The sequence below is a fragment of the Enoplosus armatus genome, chromosome 2, assembly GCF_043641665.1.
Source record: "Enoplosus armatus isolate fEnoArm2 chromosome 2, fEnoArm2.hap1, whole genome shotgun sequence".
Lineage (NCBI taxonomy): Eukaryota > Metazoa > Chordata > Actinopteri > Centrarchiformes > Enoplosidae > Enoplosus > Enoplosus armatus.
Window position 1 is genome coordinate 23,119,823 of NC_092181.1, and position 20,040 is coordinate 23,139,862.

The 20,040-nt window shown below is 39.9% G+C and overlaps 3 protein-coding genes across 3 annotated transcripts; all 3 read right to left on the reverse strand.

Annotated features, from left to right (window-relative positions):
• Positions 1–1,012: 1,012 nt before the first annotated feature.
• Positions 1,013–5,857, reverse strand: LOC139291007 (perforin-1-like). The gene is made up of 9 exons (XM_070912889.1): positions 5,603–5,857; positions 4,415–4,494; positions 4,029–4,074; positions 3,486–3,628; positions 3,258–3,396; positions 3,076–3,156; positions 2,223–2,719; positions 2,034–2,127; positions 1,013–1,225 (listed from the first exon to the last, which is right to left on the reverse strand). Exons 1-9 carry the CDS (start codon positions 5,855–5,857, stop codon positions 1,013–1,015), a joined length of 1,548 nt encoding a protein of 515 aa, XP_070768990.1.
• A 3,028-nt stretch (positions 5,858–8,885) lies between these two features.
• On the reverse strand, positions 8,886–11,094 carry LOC139291016 (perforin-1-like). The gene is made up of 6 exons (XM_070912902.1): positions 10,884–11,094; positions 10,618–10,715; positions 10,436–10,516; positions 9,510–10,006; positions 9,291–9,384; positions 8,886–9,098 (listed from the first exon to the last, which is right to left on the reverse strand). Exons 1-6 carry the CDS (start codon positions 11,092–11,094, stop codon positions 8,886–8,888), a joined length of 1,194 nt encoding a protein of 397 aa, XP_070769003.1.
• Positions 11,095–13,452: 2,358 nt separating this feature from the next.
• On the reverse strand, positions 13,453–19,930 carry pin1 (peptidylprolyl cis/trans isomerase, NIMA-interacting 1). Its single transcript, XM_070921240.1, has 5 exons — positions 19,806–19,930; positions 18,381–18,463; positions 15,656–15,764; positions 15,447–15,557; positions 13,453–14,367 (listed from the first exon to the last, which is right to left on the reverse strand). The coding sequence occupies exons 1-5, from the start codon at positions 19,861–19,863 to the stop codon at positions 14,258–14,260; spliced, it is 471 nt and encodes a 156-aa protein (XP_070777341.1). The 5' UTR covers positions 19,864–19,930; the 3' UTR covers positions 13,453–14,257.
• Between the last annotated feature and the right edge of the window lie 110 nt (positions 19,931–20,040).

Below are 20,040 nucleotides of genomic sequence, written 5' to 3' on the forward strand. Positions count from 1 at the left end.
TAACACTACAGACACTTCGTCTCCTCCCGTATTAATCTGTCTGCTCTCTTTCTGTCTTTGCACCTCGTGTCTCCTGTGCTCTTTCTCTCTGCTATAATCTCTCTCTCACCTCCTCTTGTCTCTCTGCCGGCAACATTACACTCTTTCTGTTTCTCTCTCTCACCCTCTGTATTGTATTGACTGTCTGTTACTTTCTCTGTGACTCTTCACTTGTCTCTCTTGCCAAGTGTCTCCACGCTTCGGGGAAAGGTCTGGCTCAACCCACTGTTATTCTCGGGTAGGGGAAAATAACGCTCTGGCTTGTTTGTTTTTCTTTAAACCAATGCAGCGAGGGTGTCCATGCAAAACGGTAACACGCAGATACCGGGGAGGGGGAGGAGAATATACTGAATTGGATTTGGTTACATGTTGGTTGAACATGGTGCGGCTCTGCACTGTTGTCAGTTTATGTTATTAAAAGTTAATCTGGCTCAAACATAGTTTATGGCACAATTCTAAATAATAATTCTAAGAACATGAAGCACGTGTTTTGACAGTCTTTATTTGCATGAGAAGGTCTCACAAGAATTGACAAGGATTTGACAGTTTTGCCACAAATGTAAACTGACCCACCACCAAAATTCACATTCACACCAGCTGATTGTTATTAATGTTTGCATCAAAATGTTTAGTGCTAACAGGCCTATATTTGTAATCATAATCACTTGAAAACCAAACAACAACTAATGACTTTTCAGGCTACTGTGCAAGTGCCTTTGTCTACTTAGTTTCTCATTCCCTACGGTGTAATATCAGCAGACTGACATCCTGCCAGCTGCTGTCAATAAAACATACACACCGACTTTCCCCAAAGACCTTTTTTCTTCCTTTTAAAAATGAAAAACTATTACATTACATAAATCAAACGTTAATAATCTTGACTAGAAAAAGGGATGATTAAATGTGATTTCAGTTGGACTTTAAAGAAAAGCGAGCGGCATTTGTGAATAGTGTGGCCCCTAAAATGCATTTCTCACTTTGGAGATGGTTTGTAACGGTTACACCTGTCTCCAGTCAGATGAGGGTCGCAGGTCAGAGTATACTGGACCTCAAAGCCTCCTCTCTTGGCCGGACAGGTGACTCGGTGTGTCCCCTGGCTCAGGTACCACACACATGCTCCCAGAAGGTCATCGTGTTGCACATCCTTGTCCCAGACCTCGACCTTCAAACCCAAGTGTGTGTCCACCTTCATAAAAAAGAAAAAAAATAATAAAAAAAAAATCCATTAATATATCCTGTTCAAAGGTAAGAACTACATTTATGAACGTCCGGGACTACTCAGGGGGTCGGGGTTATGAAATTGGATGGTCCGACACGGCTAATGTGATAGCTTCCTCCATTTTGGAGTCTCCCGTTATCTCGTGCGTCATGTGATGATCCCAGAAGTTGGAATACCGAATGTGGCCACAACGCCAAAATCGTCTCAGCCCAGCGCTGTTCCCCGGGGCTTGGTCAAGGCGGCGTGCAACTGACTGTTTAGCGAGCAGACAGTTGGTTGCTACACCTGTCGAGATCTGTTCTCGTGTGCACATATGCAGTTCACAATGATAATGGGGAAGATTTACCACTCCGAAAAAAGAAGAAGTAAACAAAAGCAGGCTTCTCATTTATAGCTGACGGCTACGGATTTTGTTGGCTGCAGCTAGTTAATTTATCAGCTAAGCTAATGCTAACACGAGCAGGACAGACCCAATATCATTACTTTAAATTCTACATATATACTAGCACCTTGGCTCCCACGCTGTGGGTGTTCCTGTCCTGAACAGTATACATTTCTAATGAAACCTGTAACCCCACATAATAATATACGGGAGCTCGTTAACAACATAGCTAATGGCTAGCTAACTGTAGGTAGTTAGGTGAGTGTGCTAACAATTGCAGCTTGCATTAGAGCAGATAGACACACAGTTTAATCCATTTCTTGCACTAATGGGATTAAAGTTTTTCTCTTGTGTGCTCTTTTGAGCTGATCTGTCATGAGAAGATTTACTGACCTTGCCCAGATTATAATGAGCGTTCCACCAGGGGTCGTTTGAGTGGACCATGTGGGTCCTGTGATAGATGGAACCGTACCACATCTTAGCATAGCTATGAAGAGAAGAAAACAAGGGAAAAAAACCAACTGATTAATTGATATTGATGTTCCACCTTCAGATCTAAGTCCCTGGCCTTGCTCTACTCACCTCTCGGTCTTGCCAGTTAGATCTCCTTTCAGGTCCCAGGCTCGGATGATGATCACCGCCAGTGTTCCCCTGGAGGCCTGTTGAGGACAGCAGTTGGAAGCCAAATTCGCAGTGTGGCCTCCACAATTTGGTTCTGTGGGTGACTTCGTCACAGCATTGTCTCCTAAGTACTGCTCTATGGCAGCCTTCATCCCTGTCTTCTGCATCTCATTGGGCACCAGCTCATACATTGGCCTAAGGGAGTACGAGACAATATCTGGGTGGTCCTTAAGGGTGCTCAGCCAATTCCTGTAGCCCAGGGAGTCATTATGAGTGAGTGAAAACTCCCCCAACCAACCAGTGCCTCCTGCCACCTCTGTGTAATGTTGGTGGAGACCAGAGCTGTATGAGGTGGAGACGTCCTGGTTCTGTAGGACCTTGGTGCAAGACTGTTGGACACTAGATAATTTCAACTTCCCCAGGCCTACAGAGACACCCTGTGATAAGCAGGAGTGGACCTAGAGGACAGGAGGGGAAATAAGATGTTATTTATGGTAAATTGTTAATGGACAGCATTTAAATAGTGCATTTTTTTCTGAGAACAATGAATGGTGCATTACAATCTCCTCACACTCACACACACATTCGTACTCTGATGGCGGCAAAGACCTGCACATCAAGAAAAGTGTGGGCTCAGTGTCTTACTCAAGGACACCAGGAGTGAAATCACTAACCATGCAATCAGTGGATGACCTGCTGTACATTATGTATTCACAGGCATTCAACACTTGGCTCATCCATTAAATAACTAAATACAGCAACAAAGCAAGCAGTGTCACTGTGTACACTGTACAGACACGTGTGCTACATGTACCTGGTTTGAGGAGAGCCCATTCAGTGATGACAAACAGGTACGTGCCGCTGTGACTCGCCTGTGTCGGCCCCCAAGGGAAACCTGAAATGAAGTACAATGTTGCTGAGACAAAAAAAATGGTGTTTTTATTTGTGAAATAAAAAATTTAAATGGTGTGTGTGTGTGTGTGTGTTTTAATTAACCTGGCGAATGTAGTGTGTGCCATAAGTATGTATGAGCTCACTGTACTGAGCCCTGGTGGAGGAGTTGTAGAGACCTGGCAGTCTGGCCAAATCCCTACTGAACTCGGGGCTGAGGGGCGGTCTGACTAACACACGGTAACTAGACACAAAGAGACAGAATAGATTAGAATAAATCTTAAGTGAAAAATGTATGAAAAATCTTCTGCTGTGATGATCTTCACACCCTACCCATAATGGCTGCACGTGACCCTGTGAGTGCTGAAAAAGTAGCGGTCCTCTCTGGTCCTTTCCGAAGCAAAGTTATAAGCAGTGGAACGTGTTCCTCCCACTTCCAGGCCAGCCGACACAAACTTATCTAAATCTAGGCCAACCTGATAAAATAAATGAAAAATAAAAGCTCATGAGCTGCTTAATGTTCACCCAAATCACTGTGATATAGTGTATTAAATATAACTATTTATAAAACCATTAATTTGCAAATACTTAATTCTAAATAGTGATATTTGATCTGTTAGCATTAAGGACATGCCTTAAGGACAATAGATCCAAAAGAAAATTAATGAGCCATAAAACTCAAACACATGTATCTTGTTTAGGCAGCAAGAGGCTCCAAAATCTAATCATATCAGCCCTTTTGATCAGTTCTTTTCTCCAAAACAAATCCAGGACAAAGGTGGAACTTCAGTGGTAAAATAAGCGAAATAATGGCATGTCTACACATCTATTAGCACTAATAATGATATTCTGAAATGTTAATTTTAAGTTTCCAACCTGCCAGTCGCTACTGTCCTGGGAGGAGTAAGTGTTAATCAGTGAGCTGTGGACACAATTTACAGGAAAAGAAATCACAATTAAAACTTGTTGATTTCAAAGATCATATAAACACAAAATAGCATGTAGGTGCCAGTAAATTTTTCAGATTTCACGCAGAAACATCGATTGGATGAGATGAACAAAGTTTGTGACTCTGGAGATACTACAAAAGATCAGAGGAGAAATCACAAAGGCTGCGTTCTCTCGCTTTTAGCTTTAGTTAAAACTGGTACATATCCACAAGTATTTACTGACCTGTATTGAGGAACTGAATTGACATTAAAACGTGAAAATGTGAAAATGGCTAATCACGTTCAGTGATATAATGCTGTATGATACAGTACCTCACGGAGGTGTGTGCACTGCTGTAGAGGTCAGCACTGCATCGGCTGAACGCGCGCCAATCCACTGCAGAGACTGGAAGCTGAAGATGAAGGAAGAAGACGATGGTTAACACGCACACATAACGTGTGTACAGCTGTTATAGTTGCTGCAGAACTATTGTTTATTACTCAGTGTGAATGCTAGCATTCAGGTTCGAGTCCTGTCTGGAACGCATCTGGTAAAAGGAATTACTTCCTACTACTAGAACTAGTACTACTACTACTACTACAGCCTTTATTACTACTACTGCCACAGCCTTTACTACTCCTACTACTACTACTACTACTATTACTACTACTACAGCCTTTACTACTACTACTGCCACAGCCTTTACTACTCCTACTGTTACTACTACGACTACTACAGCGTTTACTACTTCTACTACTACTACTACGACTACTACAGCCTTTACTGCTTCTACTACTACGACTACTACAGCGTTTACTACTTCTACTACTACTACTACTACTACTACTACTACTATTACTACTACTACAGCTTTTACTACTACTACTGCCACAGCCTTTACTACTCCTACTGTTACTACTACGACTACTACAGCGTTTACTACTTCTACTACTACTACTACGACTACTACAGCCTTTACTGCTTCTACTACTACGACTACTACAGCGTTTACTACTTCTACTACTACTACTACTACTACTACTACGACTACTACAGCCTTTACTACTTCTACTACTACGACTACTACAGCCTTTACTACAGCCTTTACTACTTCTACTACTACGACTACTACAGCCTTTACTACTTCTACTACTACGACTACTACTGTGTCTCTGTTTCTGATTGTTCCTTTTTAAGCTAGGACCCCTAACTGCTAAAGTCTGTTGGAAAAATTACTTTAAGAAGACAATTGTTTCAAACTACATGGTTGACTGAAACTGATTACACTTGCAGTAGTTTCTAATTGGTGTATTACTATTATGATCTTCTAAAAAAGTTGGGACCAGAAAAAAAAATACAAATTCACTTTCCTCAGCAGTGCAACTCAACGCATTTGACATTCAAGATTTTTCAGGCAAATTCATTTTAGATTTCTGCATTTTCAGCAACGCTTTGCAATTTCATATTTCAGCTGTCAGCATTCACACACAGTTTCTGCAGGAAATGCTTTTTCTAATTACTTTCTGCAGCCTGTTGCCTTGAAGAGGGTTGGAGCAGAGCGTACAGGTGCCCTCTGGGGTGAGGTAGGTCCTCACGTCAACCATGTAGGCTCCTTTACGCCGCAGGGTGACCACATCAAAGCCCTCCCCCACCAGGTTGTGGCCTGGTACAAAGGGAGCGGACTGACACTGGCTGGTGTTCCCCGTCTGACAGGAGAGAACCGGGGAGTGGTACGACAGAAAGAGCAGGAGACTCAGGAAGAGAGAGGAGAGCATGGCTGGAGCCAAAGAGACACTGAAATAATAGACAAAGAGAGCAGATAAGGACATAAGTGAGCATCATTTCAGCTGGAGATGATTATCATAAGGTAACAAGAGCTGCAAATGTTTGCAAATGTTTGTGTTTCCTGCCATTTGTTGTTCCACCACCAGGCTGAAGGATAATATGTCAGTTCCCTGTTAACTGTGTCTATTATACAGTATATAAAGTATAGCCTGTCAGATACTGGAGGAATTTTTAGGCAGATACTGATATCAGTATTGTGAATTTAAAAAGCAATATATTGGCTGATAGTAACTGTTCTTATATAAACGCACCATCTACATATTGATGATGAGGTTGAAAGCTCAGAAAAAAGCTTGTGAGTGGACCTTAAGTTAAGATTATTTTGTCAAAACTAAATGATCTGCATGAATAAATACGCCTGGAGGTAAGTGGGAATTAAATACTGTATTTTTCACAATTTGTAACCTTTTATATGTTCATTTTGTATTCAAATTGCAGTGTGACTGTCAAGTCTGCAGGTAGGAGGGGTAGCTTAACAATTAACACAGGGTCGTAATAAAACAAAAAAAAACCCAACAAAAAAGAAAACAAAACAGCACAAACCATCAATTTAAAGATTTATGGGTTTCCCAGAAATATGCACAAAATGATGCCTTCACAAGTCTTTAAATTTGTGTTGTCAAGCTCGACTTTTAAAGTTGTTTTTCAATTTTATTAAAGTTTCCCTTGTACTTTATTGATATTGCCAAGATAAATAATTTGTGTGTGCAGGCAATAATGATTTATTACCAACGATAACAAATCTCTGTTGTGTAGTTTTATTGCTATTTCAACACAATGTGATATGTCTGTTCCTACCTTTGCCACACCCTGTAAACTCTCTGTATACTATGAATTATTATCATTATCTCATGTTAGGAGTTTGAATTGTTCTAGTGTTGGTACAGGGGGAATTACTATTTATATATTAGAGTATTTAGATATATTGATCACATCCTTTTCTTTATAGTTACCACCACAGTGATTATGATTGTAGAACTTTTGTGAGCTGTAACAAATTTCACCCAGACGTTGTGGTGGAATTATGATCACATAAGATTAATATCACATTTAAAGTTTAATTCTCCATTTTTTATGCTAATTCCGCCACGTAATGCAGGATTATTGTAAATTGGTGTCTGTCAACATCCTGAACCACTACTGTATGTCACTGACATTTGAGGTTAGTAAATCCAAATACACAAAATCACACTCTATACTGTAAACATATACACCTGTTATCTGCATGGTTCTCCCTTGAAAGGAAAGAGGTGCAACTTGAAAAATTCACACAAATTATTTGCAAACTGCAATTACTCTCTGGTGCACCTGTTTGATACCTACATCATACATTTTTAGAGTGTGAGGTTTAATTCGATTAGAACATCTGACCCACTGAATTGTTTTCTTTCAAAGATTTATTTGTTTTCTTAAGAATGACATAATTTTGTTGCCAAAATAGATATGTATTTTGCAACTTTTAGTACTGCCTTGCTTTGTGTTTGTACAGTTAAACATTTACAACCTGGGAGTTAAAAAGCTTGAATTGCATCTGCTGCTGTTTGATACAGAAGTAGACTGAAGAGTTATTTAAAGGGTTAAACAACACTGTCAAAGAAAAAAAGGACAAAATATTTCTCCAAACTTCATTCATAAAGTTCTCAGTATTAGAGCCCAATTCATGCTCTCTGTCTACTGCATCATGCAAGTCTGATGTATTTGTTGATGGTATCTTCCTGTAACATTTTAAAAAGAGTTTTACTACCTGTTCCAAATGCCCAAAGAGTTGATGTTGCTGCTTCACTTCCAGTCATCAAAATCAGAACCAGCTAGAGAAAGAGCCGTTTGTCCTTTGCTCAGAGATAAGCAGAGCTGCTTATCACGAAGAAATAATAAGAGCAAGGTGATAAGTGGAGGAGATAAGGAGAGTAAAAATTAAACAGCTTTCCCTTAAGTTCAAGATTAAAGAAATGAACTTTGAGTAAATTACTGGGATATTAACACAACACAGAAGAGAAACTTGGAAGAATGAAAAATGCAATTGGTTTTAAAAATGCATAATGGGGTTAGGAAATAATGCAAACTTAATGAGAACATTGCTTTGATGGGGGCAATTGTCAGTGTACCACTGACTTCAGTGGTATTTTTTCTCTATTTTATCTCTTTCGTCCCCCAGTTTCTGTTTTTCTCTCCCACCTGGGAAACTTCAATTCTGTTAAACATTTCACACAGGTACAGGTGTTGGTGGTGGTGGTGGTGGTGGGGGTCTCCCTCTGCTTTCACACCCTGGCAAAGTGCCTAGCCTGCTTGAGTTGGTCTGAGCAGTTGTAAACACAAGTGAACTGAATTTATTTGTCATTCGTGCTATTTAGCAAATGTTAGCATGCTAACACGCTATAATAAGATGGTAAACGTGGTAAACATTATATCCCCAAAGAACAGAAATAAATGTGGACACTCAAAGTTGGAACCACTGCCTTACATAACAGAAACAACCCATCCATCCTGGTGTCTGAATTTTATTGAGAAAAGTCAAGATGTTTATATAACTAACTCTAAATAATTACCAAAAACTGTAAAGACGTAATCTGTGATCCAAATGTAAACCAAAGGAAGGCCCTACCACCAAAACTCAAAACAGGATTGAAACCCACTCACTCCCAAATTGTCTTATAATATATGGTTTTACAGTAATCAACCACTGAATCAAAATTATTAATGTTCATCAGGAGTGAAAACAGGCCTATTTTTTCAATTACGCTCAGTTTTCTTTTATAAGTTAGACACGCCACTTTCATAATGTAAATATACCTTTAATTCTAAACTAACTGCCACACGAACATTGATAGCAAGTGTCTCCAAAAACACCCTGGATTGTGTTCAATGACAACCTCTTTAAACAACTTAAAGACAATAATTAACAGATCTGATATCACACTTGATGAAAGGAAAGTGAGCGGCACACCCAGAATGCGTTTCTCAGTAGGGAGATGGTTTGTACTGGTCGCACTTGTCTCCAGTGAGGTGACGGTCGCAGGTCAGCGTGTATTGGATCTCGATGCCGCCTCTCTTGGCTGGGCAGGTGAATTTGTGTGTCCCCTGGCTCAGGTGCTTCACACAAGATCCCAGACGGTCGTCATTGCGCCAGTCCTTGTTCCAGACTTCAATCCTCAGACCCAAGTGTGTGTCCACCTTTAAAAAAGAGTTGACATAAAATTCGAATGAGAATAATGTGAAAAGAAAATACCATATACCCTTCAAATTTGAACAATCAATCAGATTTGTCAACACTATGCGTATGCACTTCTGTAAAGTGGTTGTAGAAGCATAATAGCTTGCTCCTTGCCTAATAAAAACCCCCCAAGACTAAGACGATTTACTGACCTTGCCCACATCATAACGAGTGTTCCAGTGAGGGTAGTTTGACCTGATCACTCGAGTCTTGCGGTAGAAGGAACCATACCACATCTTAGCATACCTGGGATTTGGATAAAACAGGGGGAAAGAAAATAAACTGATTAATTAATATTTGTCTTTGATGAACTCATGTTCACTGTACCCACCATGTCCACACCTCAACCCTGTTTCCATTTCTCTATGCACCCCTCAGTGCTGCCAAATAAATCTCCTTTCAGATTCCAGGCTCGGACGATGGTCACCACCAGTGTCCCCTTCCAGGCTTGTTTAGGACAGCACTTGGACGCCAGGTTAGTGTAATGGCTGCCACAGTAGGGTTGTCTTGGCGGGGTCCTGATGGCCTTGTCTTTTAAGTACTGCTCTATGGCAGCCTTCAGTCCTATCCTTCGTGTCCAGTATGGCACCAGCTCGTACAATGGTCTTAGGGAATACTGAACAACATCAGGGTGATCCTTGAGGGTCTTCAGCCACTTTCGGTAACCCAGGGAGTCGTTACGGGTGAGTGAAAACTCCCCCACCCAACCTCTGCCTCCTACCACCTCAGTGTAGTGTTGATGGAGACCAGAGCTGTAAGAGGTGGAGACGTCCTGGTTCTGTAGGACCTTGGTGCAAGACTTTTTGCTAGCGGATAAAGTGGATACACCAAGACCAACAGAGAGACCCAACGTTAAGCAAGAGTGCACCTAGAGGACAGAAGGTGAAATGCAGATGTTATTTATGGTGCGGTATGTATGTGTTTAAGTGCTTCTTCTAAAAATACAGTCTGGCTTTTGAGAATGGAAGTTTAACACTTTTTGTCATGGGTTTAAATGCATAATAAAATGGACTCCATAACAAAAGTGTTATCATGAGTGCCTGAGGTTTCACTCTTAGCAGCAGTCATACAACAACATTTGGGTGGTGAGTGAGAAAAGCAATACGCATGCACACAACAACTGAGCGGCAGCGGAGAAACAATTTGGACACAGTGGCATCAGGTAAGCACTGGGGTACACTGTGTATCTACGGCGTCTCCCCTTTAGGGAGAAAAATGGTGATGTAGCCTGACTCGTGTGGTCACCTTATTTAATGTTAAATGAAATACAAAATAATAGCCTATGTGTCGTATGTACCTCGTGTGAGGAGAGGCCATTCAGTGAGGACAAACAGGTACGTGCAGCTGTGATTCGCCTGAGTCGTCCTGCCAGGTAAACCTGAAAAAAAGTACAATGTTGTTGAGACACAAAAAACTGTAACGTGAAGTAAGAAAATAAATGTGGTGAATGGGAGAGAGAGAGAGAGTGTGTGTTTTAACCTGGCGGATATAATGAGTGCCATAGGTCTCTATGAGCCGTCTGTACTGGGCCCTGGTTGCGGACCTGTAGTAACTGGGTAGCTCCAGGCTGCTCGTAAATAATTTATCAAAACCCAAGCCAGTCTGTTAAAAACAAGAGGTTCTTGAGCTGTTTGATGTTTCACCACAATCACCATGACATAGTGAATAAATAAGGGTATATAAGTCATAAATTTGTCTTTATGCCTTTCTGATTGAAATTACTTTCTAGTAATTAGTAGTAGTACAGGTGCCATTTGGGGTGAGGTAGGTCTTCACATCAACCACGTAGGCTCCTTTACGCCTCAGGGTGACCACATCATAGCCCTCCCCCACCAGGTAGTGGCCTGGTACAAAGGGAGTGGACTGACACAGGCTGTGGATCCCAGTCGGACAGGAGAGAACCGGGGAGTGGTACGACAGAAAGAGCAGGAGACTCAGGCAGAGAGAGGAGAGCATGGCTGGAGCCAAAGACAAAGAGAATAGAAAAAGAAATCAATGATCAACATTAAGTTAACAAGAACGGCAATGTTTAGGCTTTATGTTTCTTTGAGAAAAGTTTTCATCAGATTTATATCTTTGTGTGTATTATGTATTTAGTGCCTATTTTACTTCGATGTGATTCAGCACACTGACCGGCTTTGAAACCATACCACACAGATGATGAGCTGATCAAGAAGTTTAAAAGGTTTCATAATGGCATAATATATAAATATTTCCTTTCATTTTCCATGTTGCGCCTATTTTAAAGCTTTGGGAATCTAAAAAGTCCTATTTCTGGCACATCTTCAGTGCCCCCCCCAAGTTAAACAGTAAATCATACGGTCAAACCTGCACGTGTGAATGATGAGGTAGAGCAAGGTGCAATATATGACAATGATATTGTATTTGGGATAACATTTAAAAGCTTGATCAGCAAGGTTAATGCGCTTGCAGTTTGGCCAATACAGTCAAGTGCAGAAGTAAGAAATGACGATGATTCAGCCTCAGCTATTTATCTTCACACTTGTTATACCAAAATTGCTTTGTGTGGCTCTGTACAGGAATTATTCGTAATGTAAATTAAAACAAAAATGAAGTCCCCATTTATCACTAGTTGTGTCTAGACATACAAGTAAAGTGGTTTAATTTTCTATTTGTTTTATAAGTTTGAGATTACTACTGCCGTCCCAATGCAGTGAAGGTGAATGGAATATTATATACTGTATGGGGCACTTAAATCATCAAACAATGTCATTTTTCACCACAAACAAAATTCTTTTCACCTCCAGAGTGTTGTGTTGATGGCAAATGTCAACATGTCAAAAGCACTGGAAGACAAAATATGATGAGATGATGAGAGAGTGTCAGCCCAGGATGTGGCGAGACTGTCAAGTCTGCAGGTCACAGCAAAGGAGTGATATGCTGCTTATATATATATATAAAAGAAGCTAACAATAAAGATAATGTGATAATTAAACCAACAAAAAAGCTTGTTAAAAACAGGACAAACCTCATAGTTGCAAAATCACATCTTCCCGTAACACCTTTGGCTTTGTGCCTACCAGCTTGATTGACACTAATTAGCAGGACCATTATTGTTATTGTTTTGTTAACCTCCACCTGTGACCTTGCCATGGTGGAAAAATGACATTCCGTAAAAACCTGTTTGACTTGGATTCCCTATTCTGCATTAATGTAGAAAAAAAATGGGAAATGGGATTGTGAAAAAATAAGACTTCATGAGCATAAATATCCTTTTGAGTTTGCACTGCGTATAGGAGGCTAGAAATCCTGGGGTGGGTTTTGGGGAAGTGTCAGGTATCTCTCAACTCTCGAGCATTGTTAACTTCAGATTGTGCCTTTATTTTATACTTCAAAATATCTATTAAAGGCTTAAAACACCTAAAACACAGATTCAAATCTCTTTCTCAGAGACCTAGGCCAAGAAACCTGTATTTCCACAATAAATACCACACATATATTAACGCCCCCAAATGGTCAATTTAAATAAAAACAAAAACATTTGCAACTGCTAATTCCCCCCCAAATTTGATGTTAAAGAATATTGCTAAAGGAAAGAAAGTTGCAAATACTGGATGTCTCATAGCCAGAAAGTAAAAACATGGTCCATTCCTCAAGAAGAAGACCTTTTGAGGTGTTCAATGTGTCATTTAAAAGCTTGTGATGCAAATTATACCCAAATACGCCTAATTGTAAAATAAGTAAATGAATCAAAACTCTTTGGGATGATATTCATTGATTGACAACGTACGTTTGGATCTTTCTGCATTTAACACCAGTTTAAGTTGGTGGAAATGAGACTGGACGACATCATGAGCAGGGTGAAGACATTCACTGGTTCAAACAGATGAGGAAGACTGTCCTCACGACGCTGCATTTGTTGAGTTGCTGAAAAATCACACCTTCCCGTAAACTTTTGTGTTTGTGCTGACAAGCTTGACTGACAACATATTTACTTATCAGAAAGGATTGTATTGTTTACCTCTACATGTGACCTCTCCAGTGGTTAATTGCATGTGTGGAACGTGAGCGTCGCAGCAAATGACTTACAGTCACTCGATTTTCTGTCCTTGACACAACCTGCAGTCAACCTAATGTAACATGCTCCTCTATTTTACAATTGACTGTATATCCAACTGACTTCAAGTCCAAAGGATGTTTTTGTGTGAAGATTAATCAAAATTCACTTTGTTCATTTTTAGGCTGTTGCTTCTGTGTATTCCACAAAACACAAAACTATTTTCATAATAAGCATGTCCATTGTTTCATTTTGCTCTAAATAAACACCCAAAAAATACAAACTAACCAAGAGACTTACAAAAAAAAGAGAGTTTTTTTTAATGGTGAAAGAAAAAAAATGACACGACAGTTCATCTGAACTTTGATGCTTTTAAAAGCTGCGGAGATGATTGTTAAAACCTGGAAGTTTTCAACTGTGTCCATCTTTGCATATCCTAAAGGGGGGAAACATGCACTTTCAAAGTGGATCATGAAAACAAAGTATGTTACCGAATATCTGCACAGGACAAAAAATTTAAACCAATGCTAAATGTAGAGAATAACTGTGCTTTCTCAAACTGCAGGGTGTCTGCAATGGCTATAGAGCATTTTAAACATCTTATGAATCTATTTTCCAAAACAATATTACAGATAGAGGAACTGCTTTGGCACGCATACAGTAGAAATGGAAAAGGTTACAGGACAACATACAGTAAATGGTCCTTTTGAAGACATGCACATACGCAAACACAAGCTTTTACAGACGCATTCTCAAACTTCACGCATGGTGTGAAACTGTTTCCACGGGGAAATCACTTCAACAGTCACAGGCACTCATGTTTTTATATAATGGCATTGCCCTGGTTAATAAAAGCTTGAGGTCTTACAGGAATTATCTGCAATACTCCTTGATGTTCCGTGTGATGAAATGATTCATACATGTTCAATAGTGCTTGGAACAAAATTATCCCACTTAAAATTATGCGATTCCGCCCATAAGCTCTGTTTATTGGGTGGTGTGTGTCATTGAAATAAATCACAGGTCAGGTTAGGTTGGACTGCGTGTGCGTGTGTGTGTATGAAGACGTAAGAGGAAAGTACGGTATGTGGCTTCTTCCTTTCAACCAGTACGTAGGATGATGTGGACTCCAGAGTCAGTAAAAACAGGACCGCTCATGTCTCCCACTTTGAGAGCAAAGGAGGCATCTTCAAAAGGCTTCTGCATTTGACCTAAAACATAAACACAGGTACATTTTTTATTAAAGTAAAAAAAGATTGTCAAAATTCAAACATAGAACATGTTGTACATCATCTGAGACCTGTGTGTACTTCAATTCCTGCTTTTGCTTGCGATAATCTTTTCAGTAGAGTTTCTTTTTCATTATCTTTTATTAATACATTTAATTCAATTGCTTCTTTGTTTCAGTTTCAGCTGGGGAAGTGTCGTACGGGCGGGGCCAGTAATGGCGATCAAGTTGGGAGGCTTGCCACTACAGTGCTGGGAAATGAGAACTAAATAAAAGAAGAACATCATATCGAAACTTTGGAAAACAAAAGTGAAAGCACTGAACAAGAACTGACCCTGACTAACAAATCTGCGGAAGTACACAGACCCCTGACAACAGACCATTACAGTAATGCTAGGGATGACGCATCCAAGCTCGTTTCACTCCAGTGAAGAGCACCGTTTCAATATACAGTGCCGGAGCTTGTGTCAAATTAGCTTAATTTAGTTTGACAGTTTTTAGAAGAGAGAGAAGTTTTGCAGCTGAACTATGCGATAGGCACATTACTAGGATTAAAAGAGAGGAGAATAATCAAGAAGGAAAGATTACTAAGACCCCACAGGGAACCTTTAAGCTCTGAATATAGCACAGTTATCGGCGGGCCCATGTGTTGTGTTTACTGCCACTGTAGAGGAATAAATCTCACTCATTTACAATGTCTTTTTACATGAGCACTGGGGGGGGGGGGGGGGGGGGGGGGGGGGTGCTCTGCAGACGCACTGGACTGACACTAACTGGACAGGGGAGTGAATAAACATGTTTCTCATCTTTGTAGGTGAGGTGTATTGAAGAAAAGACATCAGTAATAATGTTGAATGAGTATAAAGCATGAACCAATGAACCACAACCACATGACGCTTTTCTTATGCAACAAGGTTTGTCTGCATTGTTCCTACTATGAACATGTGCAACTCTCCTTTCTTTGTGCATTAATAAAAGGTATACCTGGGCGCGTGCATGTGTAGTGGTATATGTATACAGTATATATGTGTGTGTGGGATCATTATGTATGCGAGTATGCACCTCTGCCAAATAATCCCAAATCTCCACCGTTCTTAGCTGAGCTGCAGTCGCTGAACTGAGAAGCCAGAGACTCAAACTTCTCCTCTCCGGACTTGATCTCTTCTATGTACTCTGCACAGATGAGAGAAACAAAGAACACATTAAACATGTTGATCAGGCCTAATCAAACCACATCGCCCCCCCCATTCCCTCCCTGATCCCTTACGTACTCTGAATGAGTTCCAGGGCCTCGTCTTTAGTTCGTGTGATATTTTGTTCCCGCCAAGAAGATGGACGACGTGACTGATTATGCTTCACCAGCAGGTGAGAGCAGCGTACCTGAGAGAGCGAAACAAAACAAAGTGATCAGTGACAAAACACCCATCAATACGAGGGATCAGAGACTGGTCTATTCTATCTATTCTATCTCTTCAGTACCACTTTCTTATGAGACACAAACGTTTTCTGAGTAGTAACTAATGGCTTTATCATTGTTAATAAAGAATTCTTTAATGCTTCACAGATCAGTAATAATTAATAAAACCAACCTTTGGGTTTCTATGTTGTGAAAAATCCCTTATTCTGTCTTAATCAGCTCTTTTAGTTAAGTCAATAGATTATTAGAAAGTGACAAACCCTTTATTAAAGATTTACTAACATAACTGTAGACTTCATGGCTTAGTGGAAAGTGCGTAAATTATTACTGAAGTGTCAGTCATAAAGTCATAAAGATAATAATTGATCGGATCAGGAGTTGTCAATGTTAATATGTTTTTAAACCTCACCGACTCGCCAGTCATGCTGTGCAGCCAAACTTTGTCGTTTAAACCCACCAAACTTTATTTGAAATTCTGCTGGAGATCCAAAGTCTCCAAAGATGCCAACGTGAGTATAAAATGATGCACAAGACGACTAGAACATTTTCTTTCGATCATGCAGTCCTGGGGTATAAACCGTGTAAACATCATATAGTTTAAAGGAAGAGCTGGAACAAACATACAGAATATAATAATGAGCAGTCAATCAACAGAAAATTGGCCCTATTTTGATAATTAATTGTTTGGGTAATTTTTCAAGCAAAATGGACAATTATTTGCCTCTCAAATGTGAGGATTTTCAGCTTTTCTTTTTCTTCTATGTCAATAAACTGAATATATTTGGGCTTTGGACTGTTGGTCAGACAAAACAAGCAATACATGAATAGGTAAAATTCGGATGTGGAAAAATGGGCATTTTCTCTATAAGCTGACAAATGAGAGACAAAACAATGAATCAATTAATCAACAAAATTTCATGAGGGCTTAATAGATGCTCTGCAGTGGGCAATCAGTCCTTTTGATCTCTTCTATGTTCCAGCACATAATAATAAAATGAATGATGACTGAATTCCATTTAGCTGCTTGATTTTCAGGGTTAATGTTATTAATTACACCTGTGCTAATTACGTTTTTTTTTTTTTAAACAGTCGAAAAAACATTAATAAATCATTCATAACCATTAATAATGCCACTAATTACAATGTGGCTCAACTAATGTGAGGCAGTTCATATAACAAACAACAAGTTATTACAGGATGTTGAAAACATTCTGCCCTCAGGCTCATGTGACAAGAGGTGTGTCACTATAACAACTAATGACCTATTTACAATGTTGAAAGCTGGCATGAGAAAGAAAAAGTTTTTGGAGTCATACACGTCCTACTTCTGTGCTCACATGCGCCTTCGTTTGTAGGTAACAGCGTGAGGCTCGTTTCTATGGATACCATTAAACGTAGATGTATCAATGGGATGTATCATTGTAAACTGAATATCTGGAGTGTTTATTTAACAAACGGATGTCATGAAACAGCAAACACACTGGATCAGAATCATCATCATCATCATCATCATCAGTGTCACAAGCTGTCAGTAGTAACACATGCCAGTGGGATGATGATGACCTTTAAAAAAAATGACATTATAGATGTTAAGTTTAAAGCAAATTGTGTTTCCAGTGAAACTGAGTCACTATGGAAATCAGATACTATATTAAATACCTGCCTGGACACCAAGACACTCTACAAGACCGATATTCTTATTATTGCTTCTTAACATATTTCGGAGTGGGTACCACCAAGTCTGGGATTTTTATCTTGTAACATTAAACCTGTAGTGTAGACTACCACGTGCTGTTGAAAGCATCAAATGTCATTGGTGCTTCAGAAAGTCTTAATTGGTTTGATAGTTTTGTTGCTCAACTATAAGCTCAAGTAATTGGCACTGCATCACTGGTGTGATTTGAAGGAAGGAAAATTTGTGAGAAATATGGTGATGCAACTACAAAGAGATGATCACATGTATTGGAACATTTCCACCTGATAACAAGTAATACAACTCAACTGATCAATGTCATTCTCCTTTCATGTCACATTACCACTAGCATGAAATGTCACCATGAAGGACAAGTACACACCAATAAGACTGAAGACATGAATATAAAATTTCTACAAAAACATTTGATATGTATACTATTTGGAAAACACATTCATGAATTTGTTTTGTTATATAAATCATCTTTTTACTATGTTATTGCACAGAAATATGTGCCCATATTGGAGCACTTCTGAACAAGAAAAATAGAGATTAAAATACAAGAAATGCAGACTTTTATTACACACACACGGGACTGAAAACACACACACTGAAATCAGCGGGGTGTTGCAGTGCTTTAGTCCCAGCGGGCCGCTATAATTTCTGCACACCATCAGATGTCACTGTTCTTGCTGAGTTCAAGGCTCCCAAAGCTTCATAAGGCCTCTGCCAACCATCAATAATTTTCATCATCACTAAACTAGTTCAGTCTTGTTTTTATATTAGGTTGTAAAGCACTCTATAGCTCTTATTTTGAAATGTGCTCTATACTAAATGGTTATTGTTATTATTAGAATAAATACATAAAGATATCACACATAATAACCTTATCTGGCTCTCCACGGCCATCTCCCACTGGACGTTCCCACTGGCTGGCGTTGGTGATGTGGTTAAAGTAGTACACTTTGCCTGGTGGGCAAAGAGAGAGTCATTAAAGCTGCATTCACTGATCTTTTAACAATTGGCAGCAGCACAAGCTGAAAACACAACACTGACATATTAACACTTTTTAAAGCTGTTATGGCAACTGTGTTGAGGATGCACCAATCCAATACCCACTGGCAATACTAACCTCATTTAGTGGACCTTGTATCAGATATAACGTGACGGATCCACTTTAGATACAGTTTCTTTCTCATATCATCTGCAATCAGTTGCATTTGTTCAGTTACTGCGGCCTGCCAACTCAATTTTAGTGCCACAGAAATCCCTGTCCTCATAATACTTCACATAAAATCTATTCTAATGACTTCTACACAGTGAGCTGTACAGAGTGTAAACGTGGGAAAAAGAGAGCACTTTTTTGATCGAGCCTGAGTTGAGGTATCGGAATCGGTATCAGAAGAGCAATTTGGATTGATGCCTCCCTAACTGTGTTAGCAAACAATTTCTTATTTACACGTCCTGCAGCCAGGGAGCACCATTAGCATTCACTTCAAGCCATGTTTCTAACCAGCTGAGTGCAAAAGCTGACTCTTTTTAGCTCTGTCTTGGTGCACACCAACTCCAGAGGGAAATATCTGGCTATATCCCTCTTCTTGTTCAACTTTTTTCACCAGCTGGTCCCTAACATTGTCTGTCTGCCATGGGGTGCTCGGCAGGTATTGTAGAGGGACTTTATTCAAGCTTTTTTTGCAGCGGCCTGCAGTGGCTGAAAACAAAGTTCAAAACAGACAAAAACACTCCATACAGCTTAAGGAAAGTGCAGAGGCGAGTGATAGTTCTGTCAGTCCCCTTTCACATTACCCACCATAATCTGATTCATTGCTAATATAAAACAAATATTGCAGTTTTGCTACTGAAAAGCATTTTAGAGTTAAGTCATATTGTGCAAGGAACTACCTACAAGCAATAGGTCAATTGGTAAAAAGTAAACAATAAAGGGTTTATGTTTTAATGGAATTAGACTCTAAGCTTTTTGGCCTCCCAACATAAACGCGTGAGGCTGCAGGTGAGGCACTGGAGCAGAATGACGTCATGCGGGGCCCTGCAGCAGCCAGGTTGAATGGATCATCTCTGGCGCGATCATGAAGCAACAGCCTAACACCACATTTAACAAAACACACCTCTAACACCGAGTTATCCATCACTAGTTTTAGCTTAATCCCATTGAACTTAAAGTTCCATCTGCCTCGTTTCAACAGTAAACCACGATGCTGGGGGCTGCTAGCTAGTAAGCTAAGTTTACTACATATTCCCATTTAGCAAGCTAGCTAGCATATTTAGCCTCTCGTGGGTTCTGTTGCATTACCTGAACTGCGGCTCATTCTTTTCTCCCATCCAGACGGTAACTTCTCATCGTCTGCCATTATTTTTTCCGCAGCAGCGTTTTCAAATTTAATTTCAATGTTGCAACCGTGTGACAGGTTGGGCTGCTGCTAGGCAAAGTACGACAGTTAGCAACGTGTTTACGGTACGAGTTGTTTTCAGAATCAGCTCCGCCTTAGATGGTTTTCTCTGTCCTGTCATAGGCTTATACGGGCTGT

Coding starts and splice junctions, on each gene's coding strand:
- LOC139291007 (XM_070912889.1), bottom strand. CDS start 5,857: ATGCTCTCCTCTCTCTTCCTGAGTCTCCTGCTCTTTCTGTCGTACCAC. Junction 4,495..5,602: donor AAGGCAACAGGCTGCAGAAA/GTAATTAGAAAA, acceptor CTTCATCTTCAG/CTTCCAGTCTCTGCAGTGGA. Junction 2,128..2,222: donor CTAACTGGCAAGACCGAGAG/GTGAGTAGAGCA, acceptor TTCTCTTCATAG/CTATGCTAAGATGTGGTACG.
- LOC139291016 (XM_070912902.1), bottom strand. CDS start 11,094: ATGCTCTCCTCTCTCTGCCTGAGTCTCCTGCTCTTTCTGTCGTACCAC. Junction 10,716..10,883: donor CCTCACCCCAAATGGCACCT/GTACTACTACTA, acceptor TTGATAAATTAT/TTACGAGCAGCCTGGAGCTA. Junction 9,385..9,509: donor TTATTTGGCAGCACTGAGGG/GTGCATAGAGAA, acceptor TCCAAATCCCAG/GTATGCTAAGATGTGGTATG.
- pin1 (XM_070921240.1), bottom strand. CDS start 19,863: ATGGCAGACGATGAGAAGTTACCGTCTGGATGGGAGAAAAGAATGAGC. Junction 15,765..18,380: donor GCCGTGGAGAGCCAGATAAG/GTTATTATGTGT, acceptor TCGCTCTCTCAG/GTACGCTGCTCTCACCTGCT. Junction 14,368..15,446: donor TTTGGGATTATTTGGCAGAG/GTGCATACTCGC, acceptor TTTATGTTTTAG/GTCAAATGCAGAAGCCTTTT.